Below are 18,678 nucleotides of genomic sequence, written 5' to 3'. Positions count from 1 at the left end.
ATTCCCATCTTTCTGAGGAACCACCACACTGATTTGCATAGGGGCTGTACTAGTTTCACTCACATCGGCAATGGCAGAGTGTTCTCCTTGCTCCAAATGCTTACCAGCGTAGAGAGTTGCTCAGTTTCTGTGACTTTGCAAGCTTTCTGTTGTCTCTGTTGTTGTGAAGTCCAGCATTGATCTGCACTGGTCAGTAGTACCCACTGAGTTAGTTCAAGTTTTTTTGTATCTGCTAAGACTTGCTTTCTCTCTTAAGTATGTGGTCAGTTTTGGAGAAAGTTCCATCAGGTGCAGAGGGGAAGGTATGTTCTTTTATGTTTAGGTGAAATGTTCTGTAAGTATCTTTCAGGCCCATTGGTTTATGAGGTCTGTTAGCTCTGTCATTTCTCTGGTTTTGTCTAGATGACCTTTCTCTTGCTGATAGTGGAATACTGAAGTCTCCCACTGTCGGTGTGTGAGAGTCAGGATGTGATTTAAGCTGTAGTAGTGTTTCTTTTACATCCTGGGTGCCCTTGTGTTTGGGGCCTAGATGTTAAGAACTAAAATGCCATCTTGGTGGATTTTTTTTCCTTGATGATTATGTACTGTCCTTGCCCATCTCTGTTGATAAGGTTTGTTTTGAAGTCTACTTTGTTAGATATTAAAATAGTTACACCAGCTTGTTTCTTAGGTCCATTTTCTTGGAATATCTTTTTAAAACACTGAGAAATGTCTATCTATGATATTGAAGTGTGCTTCTTGGATGCAGCAAAAGGATGGCTTTTGTTTTTGCATCCATTATTGGGGAATTGAGACCATTGATACTGAAAGATATCAATGACCAGTGATTATTTGATTCTTATTATTTTGTTGTTGGTGGTAATGGTGGTGGTGGTGATGGGGTGTGGATGGATGGGTATGTGTATATGCGCATGAGTTTTTCTTCTTTTGATTTTACTGGTTTTGGATTACTTATTTCCTATGTTTTCATGGTTGTAGTTAACCTTCCTAGATTGGAGTTTTTCTTCAAGCATCATCTCTGTATGGCTGGATTTGTAGATAAATATTTCTTTTTTTTTTTGCATTTTTCTTTTTTTATGATTAATTTTATTTTTTTCTTTATTGATTACACTTTATTCACTTTGTATCCCCCTGTAGTTCTCTCCCTCCTCATGTCCCAATCCCTCCCTTCCTTTACCCTCTGCATGCATGTCCCTCCCCAAGTCCACTGATAGGGGAGGACTTCTTTTCCTTCCTTCTGATCCTAGTCAATTAGGTCTCATCAGGAGTGGCTGTGTTGTCTTCTTCTGTGGCCTGGTAATGCTGCTTCCCCCTCAGGGGGAGGTAGTTAAAGAGCAGGCCAATCAGTTCATGTCAGAGACAGTCCCTGTTCCTATCACAATGGAACCCACTTGGATACTGAACTGCCATGGGCTACATTTGTGCAGGGGTCTTAGGTTATCTCCATGCATAGTCCTTGACTGGAATATCAGTCTCAGGAAAGACCCCTGTGCTCAGATTTTTTGGTTCTGTTGCTCTCCTTGTGGAGTTCCTGTCCTCTCTAGATCTTACTGTTTCCCACTTCTTTCCTAAAATTTCCTGCACTCTGCCCAAAGTTTGCCCATAAGTCTCAGCATCTACATTGATAGTCTGCAGGGCAGAGCTTTTCAGAGGTCCTCTGTGTCAGGCTCCTGACTTGTTCCCTCTTTTCTCCTTCTTCTGATGTCCAGCCTCTTTGCCTTTCTGGATAGGAATTGAGCATTTTAGCAAGAGTCCTCTCTCTTGATTAGTTTTTTTAGGTGTACAGATTTTAGTAGGTTTATCCTATATTATATGTCTATATGAGTGAGTATATACCGTGTGCATCTTTTTGCTTCTGGGATAGCTCACTCAGGATGACCCTAAGATTTCACCTTACACCCATCAGAATGGCTAAGATCAAAAACTCAAGAGACAACACATGCTGGAGAGGTTGTGGAGAAAGGGGAACCCTCCTGCACTGCTGGTGGGAATGTAAACTTGTACAACCACTCTGGAAAGCAATCTGGAGCTTTCTCAGGCAACTAGGAATAGCGCTTCCTCAAGATCCAGCTATACCACACCTAGGCATATATCCAAAAGATTCTCAAGTACACAATAAGGACATTTGATCAACCATGTTTGTAGCAGCCTTATTTGTAATAGCCAGAAGCTGGAAACAGCCCAGATGCCCCTCAGTGGAGGAATGGATGCACAAATTGTGGTATATCTACACAATGGAATATTACTCAACAATAAAAAACAAGGAAATCATGAAATTTGCAGGTAAATGATGGGATAAATATTTCTTAATTTTGGTTTTATCATGGGGTATCTTATTGTCTCTATCTATATAATAAGGAATTTTGCTGGGTATACTAGTGTGGGCTGGAATCTGTGTTCCCTCAGAGTCTGCAGCGTTCAGGACCTTCTAGATTTTAGAGTCTCCACTGAGAAGTCAGATGTAATTCTAACAGTTCTTCTTTTTATGTTACTTCATCTTTTCCCCTTGCAGATTTAAATAGTTTTTCTTTGTTCTGTACATTTAGTGTTTTAATTCTTATATGCCAAAGGGACTTTATTTTCTTGTTCAATCTATTTGGTATTCTGAATGCTTCTAGTACTTTTATAGGCATCTCCTTCTTTAGGTTAGGAAAATATTCTGTGATTTTGCTGACAATAATTTTTTGGCTTTTGAGCTCCTTTATTCTTATTATTCTTAGATTTACTCTGTTCATAGTGTCCCAGATTGCTTCTGTGTTTTGTGTGAGGAAATTTTTAGATTTAACTTCTTCCTTTAGTGATGGATTTATTTCTTCTATCATATCATCAATACCTGAGATTCTTTTGTGTCTATACTGTTGGTGACATTTGCCTCTGTGATTCCTGTTCCAATTTCCAAAATTTTTATTTCCACCATTCCCTCTGTTTGGGTTTTTCTTCATAGATTCTACTTCCATCTCTAAATCTTGAATAGTTTTATTCATTTCCTTACACTATTTGCATGTGTCTTCCTGGATTTCTTTAAGGGGTTTACTAATTTATTCTTTAAGTAACTCTATCATCTTCATACAGGCTGTTTTTAGGTCTTTTCTTGGACTTCAACTACCTTGTAATATTCAGTGCCTGCTGTGCTAGGGCTTCAGCGGAGATAGACTGTCCTGGCTGTTATTGGTTGTGTTTTGACTCTGACATCCAGGTATTTGGGATTGGGTGGTTATAGGTCTGTGATGGGATCTGGTTTTGTCTCTGCTGGGTGAGTGCTCTGTTCCTTGGCTTCTGCTTCCTCCATGGGTTGCAGGAGAGTGTGGTGGCTGTGTGCTGCCTGGTAGGAAACTTTCTGAGGACCTGTTTCCCTGGAGCAGTCAGCTGGTGTGTTTTCAGGGTATGGCTACAGATGGTGGAGACTAGGATTATGGGATGAGTTGGGGAAAGGAAGGTTTGGGGAGAAGGTCTTTCCTCTATTGGGGATGGGGTCAAAAATAAAAGGAGGACTGCAGCAGGTTTTCTGCTACAGAGCTGTCAGTGAGACTGGGGGACTGCATGAGATCTCATGGAGCAGACGTGCAGGGTCCACAGTCACCCTAACTCTGGCAAGAGTGACCCTTGTGTTAGCAGGAGTGCCTGCTGGGGTTGGGGCTGGGACAAAGCAATGAGCTGGAGAAGGGCAGTTAGAAGCAGAAGTCTGTGGGATCCACAGGAGATAGAAATAGGGGGGCAGAGAAGGCTACCACAGGTGTTCTGCTGCTGCAGCCTTGACTGTCCTGGAACTCCCTCTGTAGACCAGGCTGCCCTCAGACTCACAGAGATCCACCTGCCTCTGCTTCCTGCAGTACTGAGTGCTGGGGTTAAAGGCATGTGCTGCCTCTGCCTGACTAATTCTATTATCTTGACTGGTGGCTTTCAAAGTGACAACAGCTCAACAACTCTCAGATGACATGTTTTAGAAGTGTAAGGCTCTTTTGAAAAGTCTTCTGATGATTGTCAAATGTGTTTTCTTTGACATTTGCAGTGTCTCCTAGACCATGTTAAGGCATATATATATAATCTAAGACTTATAACAAGAGGATGAGGCTTTTGGAAAGGGCAACAGGAATGCTGAGTGGTTCAATGCCCTGAGAGTATTTACACTCGGAGACAGAGCTCAGCTCAACTCAGATTGACCAGCATCCACATTTCCTACTTAATTCTTTTATAATTCTTTTATATATATAATTTTTTTTTGGTGGAGTTTCCTTAAAAGTCAGATTCTGTTTATAATCCTATTCGGAATGTTTTCAGTTCATAATGCTAGAAGAGGAAATTATGTTTAATGATTCTTCTGAGATCTTGCATTCTGTTATTAATATTTTCTTCACAGTGTGAAGAGAACACAAACCTTCAGGATACTACCCGCTACCTCAAGCTTCCGTTTTCCAAGGTCATATTCCTTGGGAACAATAATCAAACAATGAAGGCCACAAAGGAGTCCTTTTGGATAACATCGTTTCTCTGTTCCACAAAACTCACTCAGAATGGTAATGTATGATTCAAGTCTCTTGCCTACGGGCACATGTGAACTGGACGTATTTTGGTAAGCATATTCAGCAAGAATTAAATTATTTACAAATTTTGTACTAGAAAATTTCTTGATCCTTTTGTTTAGGATTTCTAATCAAATGAGAACAGTAATGACCCCATGCATGTGATTTAATGACTTAAGCATTAGCCCAGTGTTGAAAGCCAGCTGTCAACTGACTCCTCAAAGAAACCATTAAAATTCAAGTTGTCCTTAAACGCAGGAAAGGATGAAAAGTGCCTTCATCTTAAATCTCATGTTTTATAGCGCCATAAACAGTGCTAATTGCAGGCTTTAGGATAAAGCGTGTTTTTTTGTTGTGGTTGTTTAATTAGATGGATATTGCTTTTCTGCCATAGCAATGCTTTTTATGTCTCTAATTGTTTAGCAAGTTATGATTAATAAAGCAAGTGCAGCTCCTTGGCAAATTGTTATGAAAACTGAATCTGTAATGAAAGAAGTAAATTAAATATTTTTAAATTTTTCATGGTTGCCATATACAGCTCTGGCTAGCACCCTGCATACTGTATTAATAAATTAGATGCAGTTTGTTGAGGGGAATCATTTCATTTCAAGGCATTGTGTCTCACGCAGCTTCTATACCTAAGCTTTTCCCTCTTTTTTGGTATTATGGAACAGTTTGTAGAAAGAAATAATTGTCTCAGAATGTAGCATCAAAAAAGGCAGCAAAATATAGCACTATGCTATTGACCCCCCTTTTAATTCTCTCACGGTAGCATGGCTGTTGTATTTACATAAGACAAATAGTTGTGTTCAGCTGTTTTAGACTTTATTAATATCCAGTGTTTAATGTTTTAACTGAAATCTGACCTCCACTGAAATAACTCAATGACTATAAATAAAGCATTTACCAACCTCGGGGAGGTGGAGGTTATGAAGATAATAAAATCAGTTGGCTTCTCGGACAACATTTATATTTATTCTACATAAGGTTTTGTGTGTCTATGTAGTTCTTACTATTAATTAAAAGTTCTAGCTAGAATGTTTCAGGGTTGTATTTATTGAATATTATTGCTATCACAATCACCACAGACTTTCTAGCCTAAAGTGACAGAAATGTGCTAGTCTATCCTTCTGCAGTCAGAGAAGTAAAATCTGTTTCATGTCAGTTCTGCTGTGATCTGGCAAAGTCTTTATCTTTTCTAGTTTCTAAAAGCCATCTGCATGACCTGAATTGTGACCTCTTCCTTTGTAGGAAGCTAACAGAGCAACGTCTTCAAATTTCTCTAACCCTGACTCTCTATAATTTCTTGAGGTCCCTTCTGATTACATTTACTTGGAAAACCCAATTTTATCTCCATGTTGTCAGAAATTTAAACATGTTATAAAGTTTCTTTGTTGATTTAAGATAAACATTCCATTTCTAGGAATTAGCAGATAGACATATTTGAGGTTTGTTATCCTGCCTACCACACAGATAATCTTACTGACAAAATTTCACGAATCTGTGATAGTTTTAGGGCTTTAGTGTTAGAATTATAGCCATAAGCTAGGAGAATCCAGGTCCCAAAGACTCAAAACTGCTTCCTTATAAAAGCAAGAGAGTCAGTCACTCTACCCTTCCTAGCTCTTGAAACACACTATTCATTTCTTGGCTCATTCTGAGCTAACTTACATTGACAAGGTTAATCAAAGTCGACAGAGTCATGAAGCATGTAGCAGTGTCCTCTGTGAGTCAGGAGGCCCACAAAATGCTGATCCATCTTCTTGTAGGGTAGAGTCAGTCTGTCTTCCTGAAATTTGCATTTGAGGTGTACATCTCTATGTCAAAGCAAACTGGAATTAAATTACAGTTCCAGGTTGGAATTGAATTGGTATGCATTCATTTTGCTTGACTTGGAAAATACACAAATTACATTTCCACTACAATTAGACATTTAGCAAATGATCTGGTCTCAAGGAGTAGTCTCTCAGAGAAAATCTGCACTCAGGATTCTTGGTATGTCTGCTTCTTCTAGCTGTGTGGAATTCAATGTTGTTCATGGCTCATGCTCCAAATCCAGACCACTCTACAGATATTGCTGGTGGAAAGATCAAGGAGATTCTTTAAGCTTCTTTACAAGAATGGGAGGCTAGGTGTGGTGGTGTGTGACTATAATCCTAGCACTTGGGAGGCTAAAGCAGGAGGATCAAGAGTTCAAAGTCATCCCATCCTAAATAATAGGCAGCCAGCCTAGGTTCCATGAGACCCTGTCTCAAACACACACATATACAGAGAGACAGACAGATACACACACACTTGATAGGTCAAATGCACAATATGCTTAATAAATGCTCCTTGAATAGGATGTAGAACATTAATAATTTCAGTAGTAGAACATTGCTCCTGAATTCCATCCACTATATCTTCAGATGACTGGAACAGGCTGAGGACATTTTTGCCTTAACTCTTAATACTGCATGTTCACAATCCATTACAGCTGTTACAGTTGGCATCTGGGCCCTGATAGCTCTAACGAATTAGACTTGACCACCTATTCTTCATAAGCCACACAAATTAATATTGAAATGGAGGTTTATTTAATGCAGCCATGTTTGGACTAGAAACAAATAAAAGATCTAGTGAGCTCCCAATCATGACTTGAGGTTTAGCTTTAAGTATCGAGCATAGGGTTTACCTAATTGAGTAATATCAGTCAAGGGGTGGTCTTTTCCATCATCATTGTCTCTGCTTCAGTCTCTCTTGAAAGGTGGTGTGACTGGTTGCCAGAACTATGTGAAATCTCTCCCTGAGAGACAACTTTCTCCTCTGGGTGGCACCAAGCTTCCAGCCTTTTCTTTCTCACAGGATGAGACTTGGGGAGAAATTCTAATTTCTTCGGAGCCATTGTTTCAGCAGTCTGGCACCTATAGGGAAGGCCCAACTGTCTCTTTAGAACACCTTCCTGTCTATAAGGCTGATCACATAGGCAGATATAGCTCATCTGCTCTTTAATTCACTGCAGTCCGAACAGGCCTGATTGAGATTCATCAGGAAAGATGGATGCCTGGAATACTCCAGTCAGTTTTCTGCCTCTGTCCGTGAGGTTCCTCACTACTACCTCAGGAATGCTCTTTCCTCTCCACACTCTTCACACTGCTCAGGGCTCTGAGTCCCTCGGTTGCCTCTACTGGAGGGAAGAGCCAGGGCAAGGAATAAAAGCCGGGATGTGGAGGTAGAATGGGAATCAAGGGGGGATATCAGGAGAAAACACTATGGGAGACTTTAAAGGAAAGGATGCTAGGGAAGGATGCCATACTGGAATTTGATGCCAGAAGGAGAGACAAAGCAAGCCACCTCAGAAGCAGGACCTCTGTGAGATGCACTCTGAAATGTCTCATACCGAAAATAAAACTAGTCAGTGCTCAGGGGTTCTGTTATGCTGTGGGATATCTGAGTTAGACATGAATATTAAACAATATGAGGGTTTTTTAATTAAAACATTATAAGTTAATATTTTGAAATCAGCTCCTTAAAAATCTTCATGCTTTCATTCAAAATGGTCTTTCTCTTATCTCTGTTTATTATAGATTAACATTCCTGTTTGGTACAGGTTGGGGACTGAGTGCTCCGTGAGCAGGAGGTTTTGGATTGGCTCATATTTGCATATACGTGGAGTATTTGGAGGATGAAACCCAAGTCTGCACATGAAATTGACTCATGTCTCATGTACACCCTATTTACGTGGCCTGGAAGATAGTTTTATACAATATTTCCATGTGCCAGCAATTCGACTGACCCATTGTGTGAGGACAGACAGGTTTTCTACTTGAAGCCTCATGTCAGTGAGCAGATGGTTCTAGAGTTTAGAGTATCATAGTTTTGGCTTCCATATTAAGAACCTTGACTGGTAATGAAGTCTTCACCCTAAGTCCTTTTCAGATTTTGTCTTGAATATAACTTTGGTAGACCTCACCTCTTTCTGTTTTCTCCGTATATCCCTTCTCATCTTAACTACTTCCTTGGTTTTATAGAGTTTTGAATTTTTGGTTGTTGTCATTGTTTCCTTGTTGGTCTTTCTGTCTCCTAGTAAGCCCCAGTTTGGTTCATGTGGACACCAGGGATTTGAAGTGATTTTTTTGCTCTTCAACTTGGAAAATCCTATCTGGCCCATCTCTTGGCTTCTGAGCACAGAGGCTTGTGCTAACAGGGTCCTCTGCCCAGGCCTTCCCTATCATGGCTGTTCTTACTATCCTTACTGACCCCACATGCTTTCATCCCCTGATCCTTTGGAGACTAAAAAATCTTTGCCCATGATATCAGCTTCCTGAGGCTATCTAAATTCTGCCCAGGAAAGATGAGGCAAAGTTTTTCTCCCAGTTTTTAAGTGGCCTATTGAACTCTGAATCCACCTGTCAGTTTCAGAAAAGAACTGGGAGAGAAGGAAAAGAAGCTGTGCTCTTCTTCCCAAACTGTGATAGAAGATGGTCTGGGAGGCCAGACACAGGTACTCTGAAATCCAGAGCCTCACTAGATGGTCTACTAGTACACTGGCCATGTTGTCACGCACGCTGACAATGTGTGGTCCTCAGGTTTGAGTTCTCTCAACAACCAAGAAGACCTCTGTTGGTGGGTTGAACTCGTTGTCAGGCAGAGTGTTCACGTTCAGGTGTCTAAGCGTGAATCAAGCAGGATCCTGCCTCCCAGAAAACACCCGTCTTACGAGAAGGTGGCAGCAAATGTCTGGCAGCTCTCAGTTGGCTGCTTAGCACTGGGGATACAACTGGGCTGTGCTCAGCTCTACGCTCTTGGATTTTACAGTCAAGTTGGGGCATAGAAAACTGCAGGCAAAAGATAAAGTGCATCTGCGAGGTCACTCTCCTGGAGCAGAGAGGCGAGCCCCAGTGTGGGGAAGGCAGAACATTTAGGAAGTCACCTTCCACCAGAACAGTGCGTTCACGAAGCAACTAATCCTCCCTTTTCTATTTGAAAAGGTGACATGCTTGATCTCCTGAAATGGAGAACCCACCCAGACAAGATCACAGGCTGTCTCTCCAAGTTAAAAGAAATTGACGGCTCAGAGATAGTGAAGGTATAATACACTGTCTTACTACCACTTGAGAACTCAAGCGCACAGGGCAGAGGACAGAGTGTGGGTGACTTACTTGTCTTCACTTCTTTAATCTGTAGTTTCTACAAGACACACTGGATACCTTGTTTGGAATATTGGATGAAAATTCCCAAAAATATGGGTCTAAAGTATTTGATTCCTTGGTAAGTTTACCTTTTCTTAATAATATTTAAATAGAAAAATTGTGCCTCTCCATCTTGACTTTAAGGAAGCTGTTTCAGAAATGGCCGCTTGATAATGTAAGAGCTTATTTATTTTTAGCAGACAAAGGAATGATTGTGCTTGGTTTTGTAACCCTCAGTTTTCTTCTTAGGTCCACATAATAAATTTGCTGCAAGATAGCAAGTTCCATCATTTTAAGCCAGTCATGGACACGTACATTGAGAGCCACTTTGCTGGGGCCCTGGCGTACAGGTAAGGCCTTTGTCCTGGAAGTGCCTTAGCGGCTGTGCCCTGCACACTCGCACAAAAGCATGAGCAGCTGTACAGGAAGACATAGTTGTAGGGGACACAGGCAGATGTGGGGCTTGGCCACCAAACCTGTTCCTCCACCCCCCTGCCCACACACACACCTCTGTTCAGTGGCTATAACTTAATTTGGTTAAAAAAAAGAAAAAAAAACCCTCCTGAAACCTGGTGCCTTTCTTCTCATCTCCATTTCACCTGGTATGCTTTGGTCTAAGATGTCAAAGTTCACTGCTAAGAGCCCTATTTTTATACTGAGCTTCTTTATACATGACTTAAAGAAATAAATGTGAATAGAAAGCAACCTTTACCTTCATCCCTGCTCCAAGTCATTTGCTCAGCTGTTAGTATTTTCAGAGTGCCTCCTCAGTGCCTTGCTCAGAGCTCTAACACATAGCCCTGGTCCCTGGCCTCAAGCCAAATAGTCATTGAAGTCTATATCAGGTAGTAGCTGCCTCTTTTCCAACAACTTGCAGTACGTAAGTAAAGCAAAGGGCAATGGGTGATGCCCTACTTCAGCTCTGCCTGCCTCTGGACAGCCTACTTAATAATTGCCCCAATCATGTAGGTATAATTGCCATCACAGTACATATGTATAATTTATAGATATATAATGTGTATATATAAATATGTATAATGTGTATATATGTATAATATGTGTATTATATAATATATAATATAATAAATGTGTATATGTAAATATATATGTACATATGTATAATGTGTGTGTGTATATATATATATGTATACATGTATAATGTGTAGCACATGCCAGGTGCTATACATTGTGCTCTTATATGAAGACTCGGTCCCTGACCAGTGGAATTAGAACTATATAAATGAAAAGCTAAGTGTAAACACAGGGTTTTCTTTGTTTGTTTTTCTTTCTGCCTTAAAAAAAGAGAGGAAGAAAAACTCTTATTGGAACTGTTTCCTAGAAATTAGGAAATAGACAACATTTATTTCAGAGAAACTGTAATCTTAAAAGTTGTGGAGTGGGGTTTATTTTTAGTTTTGTTTCTTAAAATAAAATAAGCCAGCAACAAGAAAGCAACTTTCTTTTCTGGAAATGCTCCTTCAAGGGCATGCTTTGACAGCAAGCCTGTTGTCTCGTGGTGAGAAAGCTGGCGAGCTAAATGCAGGGGTGTGGCTTGGAGTGGAATAGTTTGCCTTCATGCCTCCCTGCCTTTTGCCTGCAGCTAAATATTACCCTTGCAGTGTTCCCAAGATTGGGAAGGAAGGCATCCCAGTGAGCAGTTATCCAAGACTGCTCACCACAGCGCTGCTTCTAGGGTCAGCAGGGCACCTCCAGACTGAGGGCACTCGGTGGGCAGCAGTGTGTTTCCGTCTTCTGTTTCAAAGCAAGTAGTCATGCTGGCCTGTAGGTTCAACAGAGTTATTCTAGAGCAGCCCGGCGGGAGAATGTGTGACACTACGGAGAAAGAAACATCTTCCCGATCCACTCATGTGTTAAGTCTATTGTCATTTAGCTGAGAGTTGGCTGTCCTGAATGTGCACATTCCTCCCTGTGTTTTAGGGATCTCATCAAGGTGCTCAAGTGGTACGTGGACAGGATAACGGAGGCCGAGCGCCAGGAGCACATCCAAGAGGTGCTGAAGGTAATAGCGGGCTGTTGAGCGCAGACACAGACAGAGGCTTACAAACCTGTCGCGTGATGGACAGAGGCTAGTTGGTTCCTCTGCACAGACAGTAATAGGTGATGATACACTACTGACATTCCAATTCAAAGACTTTAATCAGTTTATGGCTGCTCCAGAGCTGATGAAATTTGAAGGGTCTTTGCCAGGCCTGTCCACTGAGATCTGCTGGGACTGAGTCCTTCCTCTAGGCTCCTGTCCCGTGAGATGGCGCCTGGGATGGGCAGGAGAAGCAGGGCATGGGAAGAGAGGGCAGATGTGGCAGTCAGTCAGCCTTGGAAGGTTCTGCCCATGCCACAACCTGACAGAGATGTTCTGAGAACCCTTTGTCATAAGTTTTAAGAAACAAGAGGGTCTCCTCACAGGGATCATAATAAAGAAATGTCAGGCTTTGCTGGGTCTCGTGGTTTAGTAACGCCATGTATCTGCCCCCAATATACTGAGCCACAGTGGTGTTAACATGACCTTCTGACATGTTGAAGAACACAAATTTGCCAACTCCCAAATCCCTTTCTTCCCCTTCCTACCCCTTTCTTCTCTGTCTGTCTCCCTCTGTCTCTGTCTCTGTCTCTCATATGAGATAGGGTCTCATTAAGTAGCCTAGGATAGGCTCCAACTCTTAATCCTCTTGTGTAACTAAAGAATTAGAGATTATTTATTTATAAAGAAATAGAGAATAAAATTATTCTATAAAAATAAAGAATCTTTATTCTTAGGTAAAGAGTAAAGATTTGCAGCAAGAGATATAGTTCAGTAGTATGTGCTTGCTGAGAAAGCTCGAAAGCCTGGGTTTATGCCCAGGAAAGTCACAGAAAAAAATATAAATTCTTGTTTGTTTTCACTGTTTAACTGATTTTAATAATGTGACATAAAGCTCCTAAAATCTATATAATCATTATGTAAAATACATACATGAATACTGCCTTCTTTTAAAAATATGAAATAAATAAGCAAGACGTGAAAATAAGCAAGTTTTCTTTAATTAAATGAAAAAAATTAAAGACAGTTTTTTCTTTTGTTTCATCTGAAGAAGGGAGATTATCAGTTCTTAAAGTGGTTTCGCAGCCTAGCAGTCCCTCACCCATACTGAGACCACTCTTTGTGGTGTCAGCAGGCAACGCGTACCTGAAACAGGCCTTCTCCTTCATCATCAGCTTACTCTCTCGGTGTGCTTGAAGCTAAGATGCTAAGTGGAGAATCAGTCTTGAAAATAGTCATCTCTTCATCAGCTAAATTAGAAAAGAACTATTTTTCGATCAAAAATATTCACTGTTTCTAACTTCAGATATATAAAGAATTTTTAACATGATTTGCTTCTTTGGCATCAAAGAATAGCACATATGAATCAAAAATCTCAGGGTGCCTCAGTTTTTGGATGAATTATTTAAAAGTCTAACAGTGTTCTGTAATCTTTTTATGCTATATCATTGTTACATAAATACTCTCAGAGTCCTTTGAAGCTAACTTTCTAACCCTTTTCTTTCAAGGCACAAGAATACATTTTTAAGTATATAGTTCAGTCGCGAAGGCTGTTTTCTCTTGCCACGGGTGGGCAAAATGAAGAGGAATTCCGCTGCTGCATCCAGGAGCTCCTCATGTCCGTCCGCTTCTTTCTTTCACAAGAGAGCAAAGGTGCCGGAGCTCTGTCCCAGTCACAGGTGATCACCGTTTTCCGTCTCTGCTGAACAGAAGAAAATTCTGCCTGCAGATTGTTGCATTTCACATGTCCACTTGAATAATAGCCTCAGCTTCCTTTATCCGGCTGGTAGCTTCGCTATCACCAAGTTTCGACCCTGAACATCCCTAGGCTCTAAGTGCTGGCCTAACAGAAGCATCTCCATTCCCCAGATCCCACACCAGCATAGAGGCAGCTTGCACCGGCCATGTTTCTACTCACCAGAACATGTAGAGGTGGCTAGACACTGTCACCTCCCAAGGGACTGAATTTCACGAGAGCCGTTCTGGCCCACTATTGCTTTTTCGTCTATCAACTTGAGAATCACTCGTTTGTACTCTGCTGACTTTGTATTGTTGTTTTTATTTTTTTTATTTTACTCTCTGTAATCTTTCCGTGACTGGTCCTCTAAGACCAGTGCCAAGCCAATGCTGCCAGATTCGATTACGGGGAGCAGCCTCACGTGAGTTTGTGTATTTGTGCGTGTGTGCTTGGGATGCACACCTGTGCCGATGCGTGGTTGGCTGCTTTATTCTGAGCCAGGATGTCATGTAAGCCAGTCTGAGCTCTACCTCTCAAGGGCTGTGTGAATTTAGCAGACTCCAACAGAATGATTCTCAAGTTGATGGCTTAAAAGCAATAGGAGGCTGAGGGGAAGGAACCGGGACAGAAAGATGCTAGTGAAGTTCAGTATCTCAGTTGTGGGTGAGAGTGACTAGCCCCCTGTACTGTTCTGGTAAGTGGAAATATGGCAGACATGAGCTAGCAGGCTCTGATTTTCCTCTTTTTGGATTTGTTTTGGAGTCTTTATTATTGTTTTTTTTTTTCTTGTAAGTTGAGGATCTGTCTACATTTGAAATAGCATTGCCTTTTATGCTTTCCAACAGACAATTATTAGTATGTTTCTCTATAATATCTTAGTTTTTCTTAGATATTTTGAATTTTGATGGCTTGGTTAAAAGCTGTCAGATGGAGAAGCAGCTTCCTACCATCTCCTGGAAACTTAAAATCTTTGAGAACTAGATCTTAAGTTTGAGGATTAAACCAAACTGGGTCTGTGTGGGTGTCATTGGTGTCATGTGTCATGTGTAAGGCCTACAGTCCTCTGATCATAGCGCTGTGCTTTTTCTGACTGCTTAGGCAGCTGGTCTTGTCATTCTCTTCCTTAGAGATATGGACTTATCTTCCACCTGGGCCAGCATATAGCACAGGCACTTTTCAATGTCATTTTGTACTCTGTAATTAACAGTACAATCCTGGCATCAGAGAACTTGCCAGAGACCTCAGAAGCAAACTTCTGTGTTGCCAGAGCTGACTTGCAACAGTTGCTAATTTGAGCAGAATAATCCAGTAGGCTCACCACAGATTCCCTAGAATTGTCAGAATTTGCTCCTTTGTGATTAGAGTTTAATCCTGAAACATCGCTTTTAAGTGTTCTTAATCACAGAGACCACATCTGCCTAATTTGTACCTAAAAAAAAAAAAAAAACAAAAAAAAAAACAAAAAAAAACAAAAAAAACTTTCTATCTTAAGAGTAATTTTAAATCATTGTTTATCACTTCTTAGATTTCCAAGACATTTACCTCCCTCTTGTAAAACTACAGAAATATTTCTATACCTACACCATATCTCCTGAGAGTCCTGGCGTCCCCTAAGGTACTTTCACTTGCTATGAATCTGTAGGGTGCACAGCCATGATGTTTCTGCTCAATTCTGACTTTCATTGCTCTTGGTCTTCAGAGTACTAGTCCATAGTCAAGCTTTAGAGACAACTTTGATTAAGTATATAAAGTTTCTAAATATGCTTATAACTCTACTGAAGTCATATATTATATACTTTATATATGTGTATGCAATGGGTTTATTTTTAGTCTGATGCAAAGTCAGAGTGAACATAAGATTATGAGGTACTGGTTTTCTTTCATAAACAAAAAGTGAATTCCGTCCTTTTATTTTTGTTGATGGCATTTTCTTCCCATTCTAGGTTCACTGTTTACCCTTCACTGCTCTTTATAAAAGTAGGATGGCAAATATTTGGTTGATGCTACATGTTAATTTTCTGTTGATGCTAACATACTTTAGTTTGATGGCTTTAAAGAGCAATTATTTATTGGACTGTAGTTTTGTGGGTCAGGAGTCTATGTGAGCTTGATTGAATTCTTTCCTAACAGCTTCCCAAAGTCAAAATCAGGACTTGAGTTCTTATCTGAAGCCTTTTAATAAGAATCGGACCCTTCATCTGTTGGCAGAAATTGTGGGCCCAAAGGCCTCTCCTTGAAGGCTACCAGTGGAGGATGGAGGGATGGAAGTGATCTGTCTTCTGCAGGCCACTCTGAATGCTTTTTGCTTCAAATTCAGTAACCTGCTGTGTTCTGTCCATGCTCTGAATCTCCCTAGGACTCTTGCAACAAAATGAAAAAAAAAAAAAAAAAAAAAAAAAAAAAGTTTGTGATTAAGTTAGGCCCATGTGGCAATAATCTCCATATTTAAAAGTAGCATCTTTCAATTTTTTCTGCAAAACCCTTTTTGCAATGTAACATAATGTAATTGCAAAGTGACTAGGGGCAAAGGTATGGTCAGTCATCTTAGAATTGCATCTGCCTCATCCAGAGCCAAGGATCACACTAGCCCTAGTTTCCAAATTGTGTTAAAAGAAACTTAGGTTACTGGCTTGACTCTGTGGTAGTCTTCCCCATTCGGGTTACAACCCAGGGCAGACCCTGATTCCTGGAGGCAAAGGGACCTTCCCAGCTCTCTATCAAGTGGGTCAAGGGATTGCTACCCAAATGGACCTGCTCATCTTAGGTGTGGATTCATTTATTCCTCCTCACCAAAGCCCAGCTTGGTAAAAATGTTTTCCTGGATAGCCCTCCCTGGGACAGGCAGGGCCAAGAATCAACTCAGCTGGTATTGTCATGGATCTCTGTCTCCCATTTCAAGTACCGACTCCTGCCCCAGAATTTCCTGGAAAAGAAGATGAAAGGCTAGAAAGAGTAAAGGCCCGAGACCTTGCTGCAAATTCCTTGTAATTATTTTTCTCTATTTGTCTCAGGGCATGGAAAGGTCAAAACCAAATTGTACTTTTATTTTTATTTTTAGTAATAGCTCTTAGCTTGTTCTAGTACAACTGCTTCCTGCCCTCATCATCAAGTCTTTCTTGCATTATGCTTTTTAGTGGTCATATTATAAGAATACCTTATATTTTAGGCACATTCAGATACCTTTTTGAAGTAAAGAACTATAATAAAGAACTCATGAATATATTAAGGGATACCTAAGGAAGAGAATTTGACTTTGTAATCAAAAGATAAACTCGCTGATTTTTTTTTAATTTTGCTTTTATTTATTTTATTCCATTTATGTGACTTGGTTCTTTGCGGAGTCATATAAATAAAATCTTTAGCAGGGAATATCAGGTTACTTATTTTAAGAATAATCATGCAAAACCACTCTGGAAATCAATCTGCTTTCTCAGACAATCAGGAATAGTGCTTCCTCAAGATCCAGCTATACCACTCCTAGGCATATATCCAAAATATGCTCAAGTACACAATAAGGACATTTGCTTAACCATGTTTGTAGCAGCTTTATTTGTAATAGCCAGAAGCTAGAAACAACCCAGGTGCCCCTCAACTGAGGAATGAATACAGAAATTGTGGTGCATCTACATAATGGAATATTGCTCACCAACAAAAAACAAGGAAATAATGAAATTTGCAGGTAAATGGTGGGAACTAGAAAAGATCATCCTGAGTGATGTATCCCAGAAGCAGAAAGACACCAGGGTATATATTCACTCATAAGTGAATATTAGACATATAATATAGGATAAACCTAAAGAAACTAATCAAGAAGGAAAACTCTGGCTAAAATGCCCAATCTCCATTTAGAAAGGCAAAGAAGATGGACATCAGAAGAAGGAGAAAACAGGGAACAGGACAGGAGCCTGCCACGGAGGGCCTCTGAAAGGCTCTATTCTGCAGGGTATCAAAGCAGATGCTGAGACTTATGGCCAACCTATGGGCAAAGTGAGAATCTTATGAAAGAAGTGGGAAACAGTAAGACCTGGAGAAGACAGGCACTCCACAAGGAGAGCAACAGAACCAAAAAAATCTGGGCCCAGGGGTCTTTTCTGAAACTGATACTCCAACCAAGGACCATTCAGGGAGATAACCTAGAACCCCTGCACAGAGGTAGCCCATGGCAGTTCAGTGTCCAAATGGGTCCCATAGTAATGGGAACAGGGACTGTCTCTGACATGAACTGATTGGCCTGCTCTTTGATCACCTCCACTGAGTGGGGAGCAACCTTACCAGGCCACAGAAGAAGACAATGCAGCCACTCCTGATGAGACCTGATAGACCAGGATAAGAAGGAAGGAGAGGAGGACCTCCCCTATCAGTGGACTTGGGGAGGGGCATGCGGTGGAGAAGGGGGAGGGAGGATGGGATTGGGAGGGGAGGAGGGAGGGGGCTACAGGGGGGGGAATACAAAGTGAATAAAGTATAATTAATAAAAATTAAAATTAAAATATTTTAAAAAGAATAATCATGCAAATGCATAATTTTTGAGAAGCAAGCATGAAGTATTTATTTAGAAAGAGAAAGAAATCACAATAAAATATATTTGAAAATACTAGGGCCTGTTGTTGTAGCCCAATAGGAAGAGTGCTTGTCTCGCCTGCAAAAGCCCTAGGTTCCAGCCTCAGGACCTATAAGATAGATGCAGTGGTGCAGAGCTGTCACCCCAGAGCTTAGAAGGCAGAGGCAGGAGCATCAGGTGAATTCAGAATCATTCTTGGCTTCATAGTAAGTATGAGGCTAGCCCGGTACCCCATGATGCCCTGTTTGAAAAAAAAAAAAAAAAAAAAGACAAAAAATTAAAATTATTTTTGAAAAATAGTATTTTTAGTAACTAATTTGCCTGGTGGTGATGTGCGTTATAGGCTTCTGTAAATGCATTCTGTCCTATATGTTAAATCTATAATTTTTAAGAGTCAAGAATCATGACTGTCATACCTTGTACATATTAATAGCTTTAGCATTACAAATAGAATTTTGAGGTAGGTGGGTGATACATGCCTTTAATACTACCAGTCAGGAGGCAGAAGCAGGTGGATTTGAGGTCGGCATGGTCTACAAAGTGAGTTCCAGGGCAGCCAGAGCTACACAGAACGATGCTGTCCGAGAAAAAGAAAGAAAGAAGGGAAGGAAGGAAGGAAGGAAGGAAGGAAGGAAGGAAGGAAGGAAGGA

The 18,678-nt window shown here is 40.7% G+C and overlaps 1 protein-coding gene across 6 annotated transcripts in view; it reads left to right on the top strand.

The window, feature by feature from the left end:
• Dock4 (dedicator of cytokinesis 4) overlaps positions 1-18,678 on the top strand; it is a 381,158-nt gene that overhangs the window by 257,055 nt on the left and 105,425 nt on the right. For all 6 annotated transcript variants that reach the window (XM_055624110.1, XM_055624087.1, XM_055624080.1 and 3 more), the window contains 6 exons: positions 4,358-4,514; positions 9,491-9,588; positions 9,687-9,770; positions 9,941-10,041; positions 11,630-11,711; positions 13,238-13,408. In XM_055624110.1, coding sequence (XP_055480085.1) covers positions 4,358-4,514; positions 9,491-9,588; positions 9,687-9,770; positions 9,941-10,041; positions 11,630-11,711; positions 13,238-13,408 — 693 coding nt within the window. The remainder of the gene's footprint in view (positions 1-4,357; positions 4,515-9,490; positions 9,589-9,686; positions 9,771-9,940; positions 10,042-11,629; positions 11,712-13,237; positions 13,409-18,678) is intronic.

This window comes from Psammomys obesus, unplaced genomic scaffold (genome assembly GCF_907164565.1).
Source record: "Psammomys obesus unplaced genomic scaffold, mPsaObe1.curated_primary_1811, whole genome shotgun sequence".
Taxonomy (NCBI): domain Eukaryota; kingdom Metazoa; phylum Chordata; class Mammalia; order Rodentia; family Muridae; genus Psammomys; species Psammomys obesus.
Note: the sequence above shows the minus strand (reverse complement) of the source record. Positions and strands in the feature narration are given on the sequence as shown.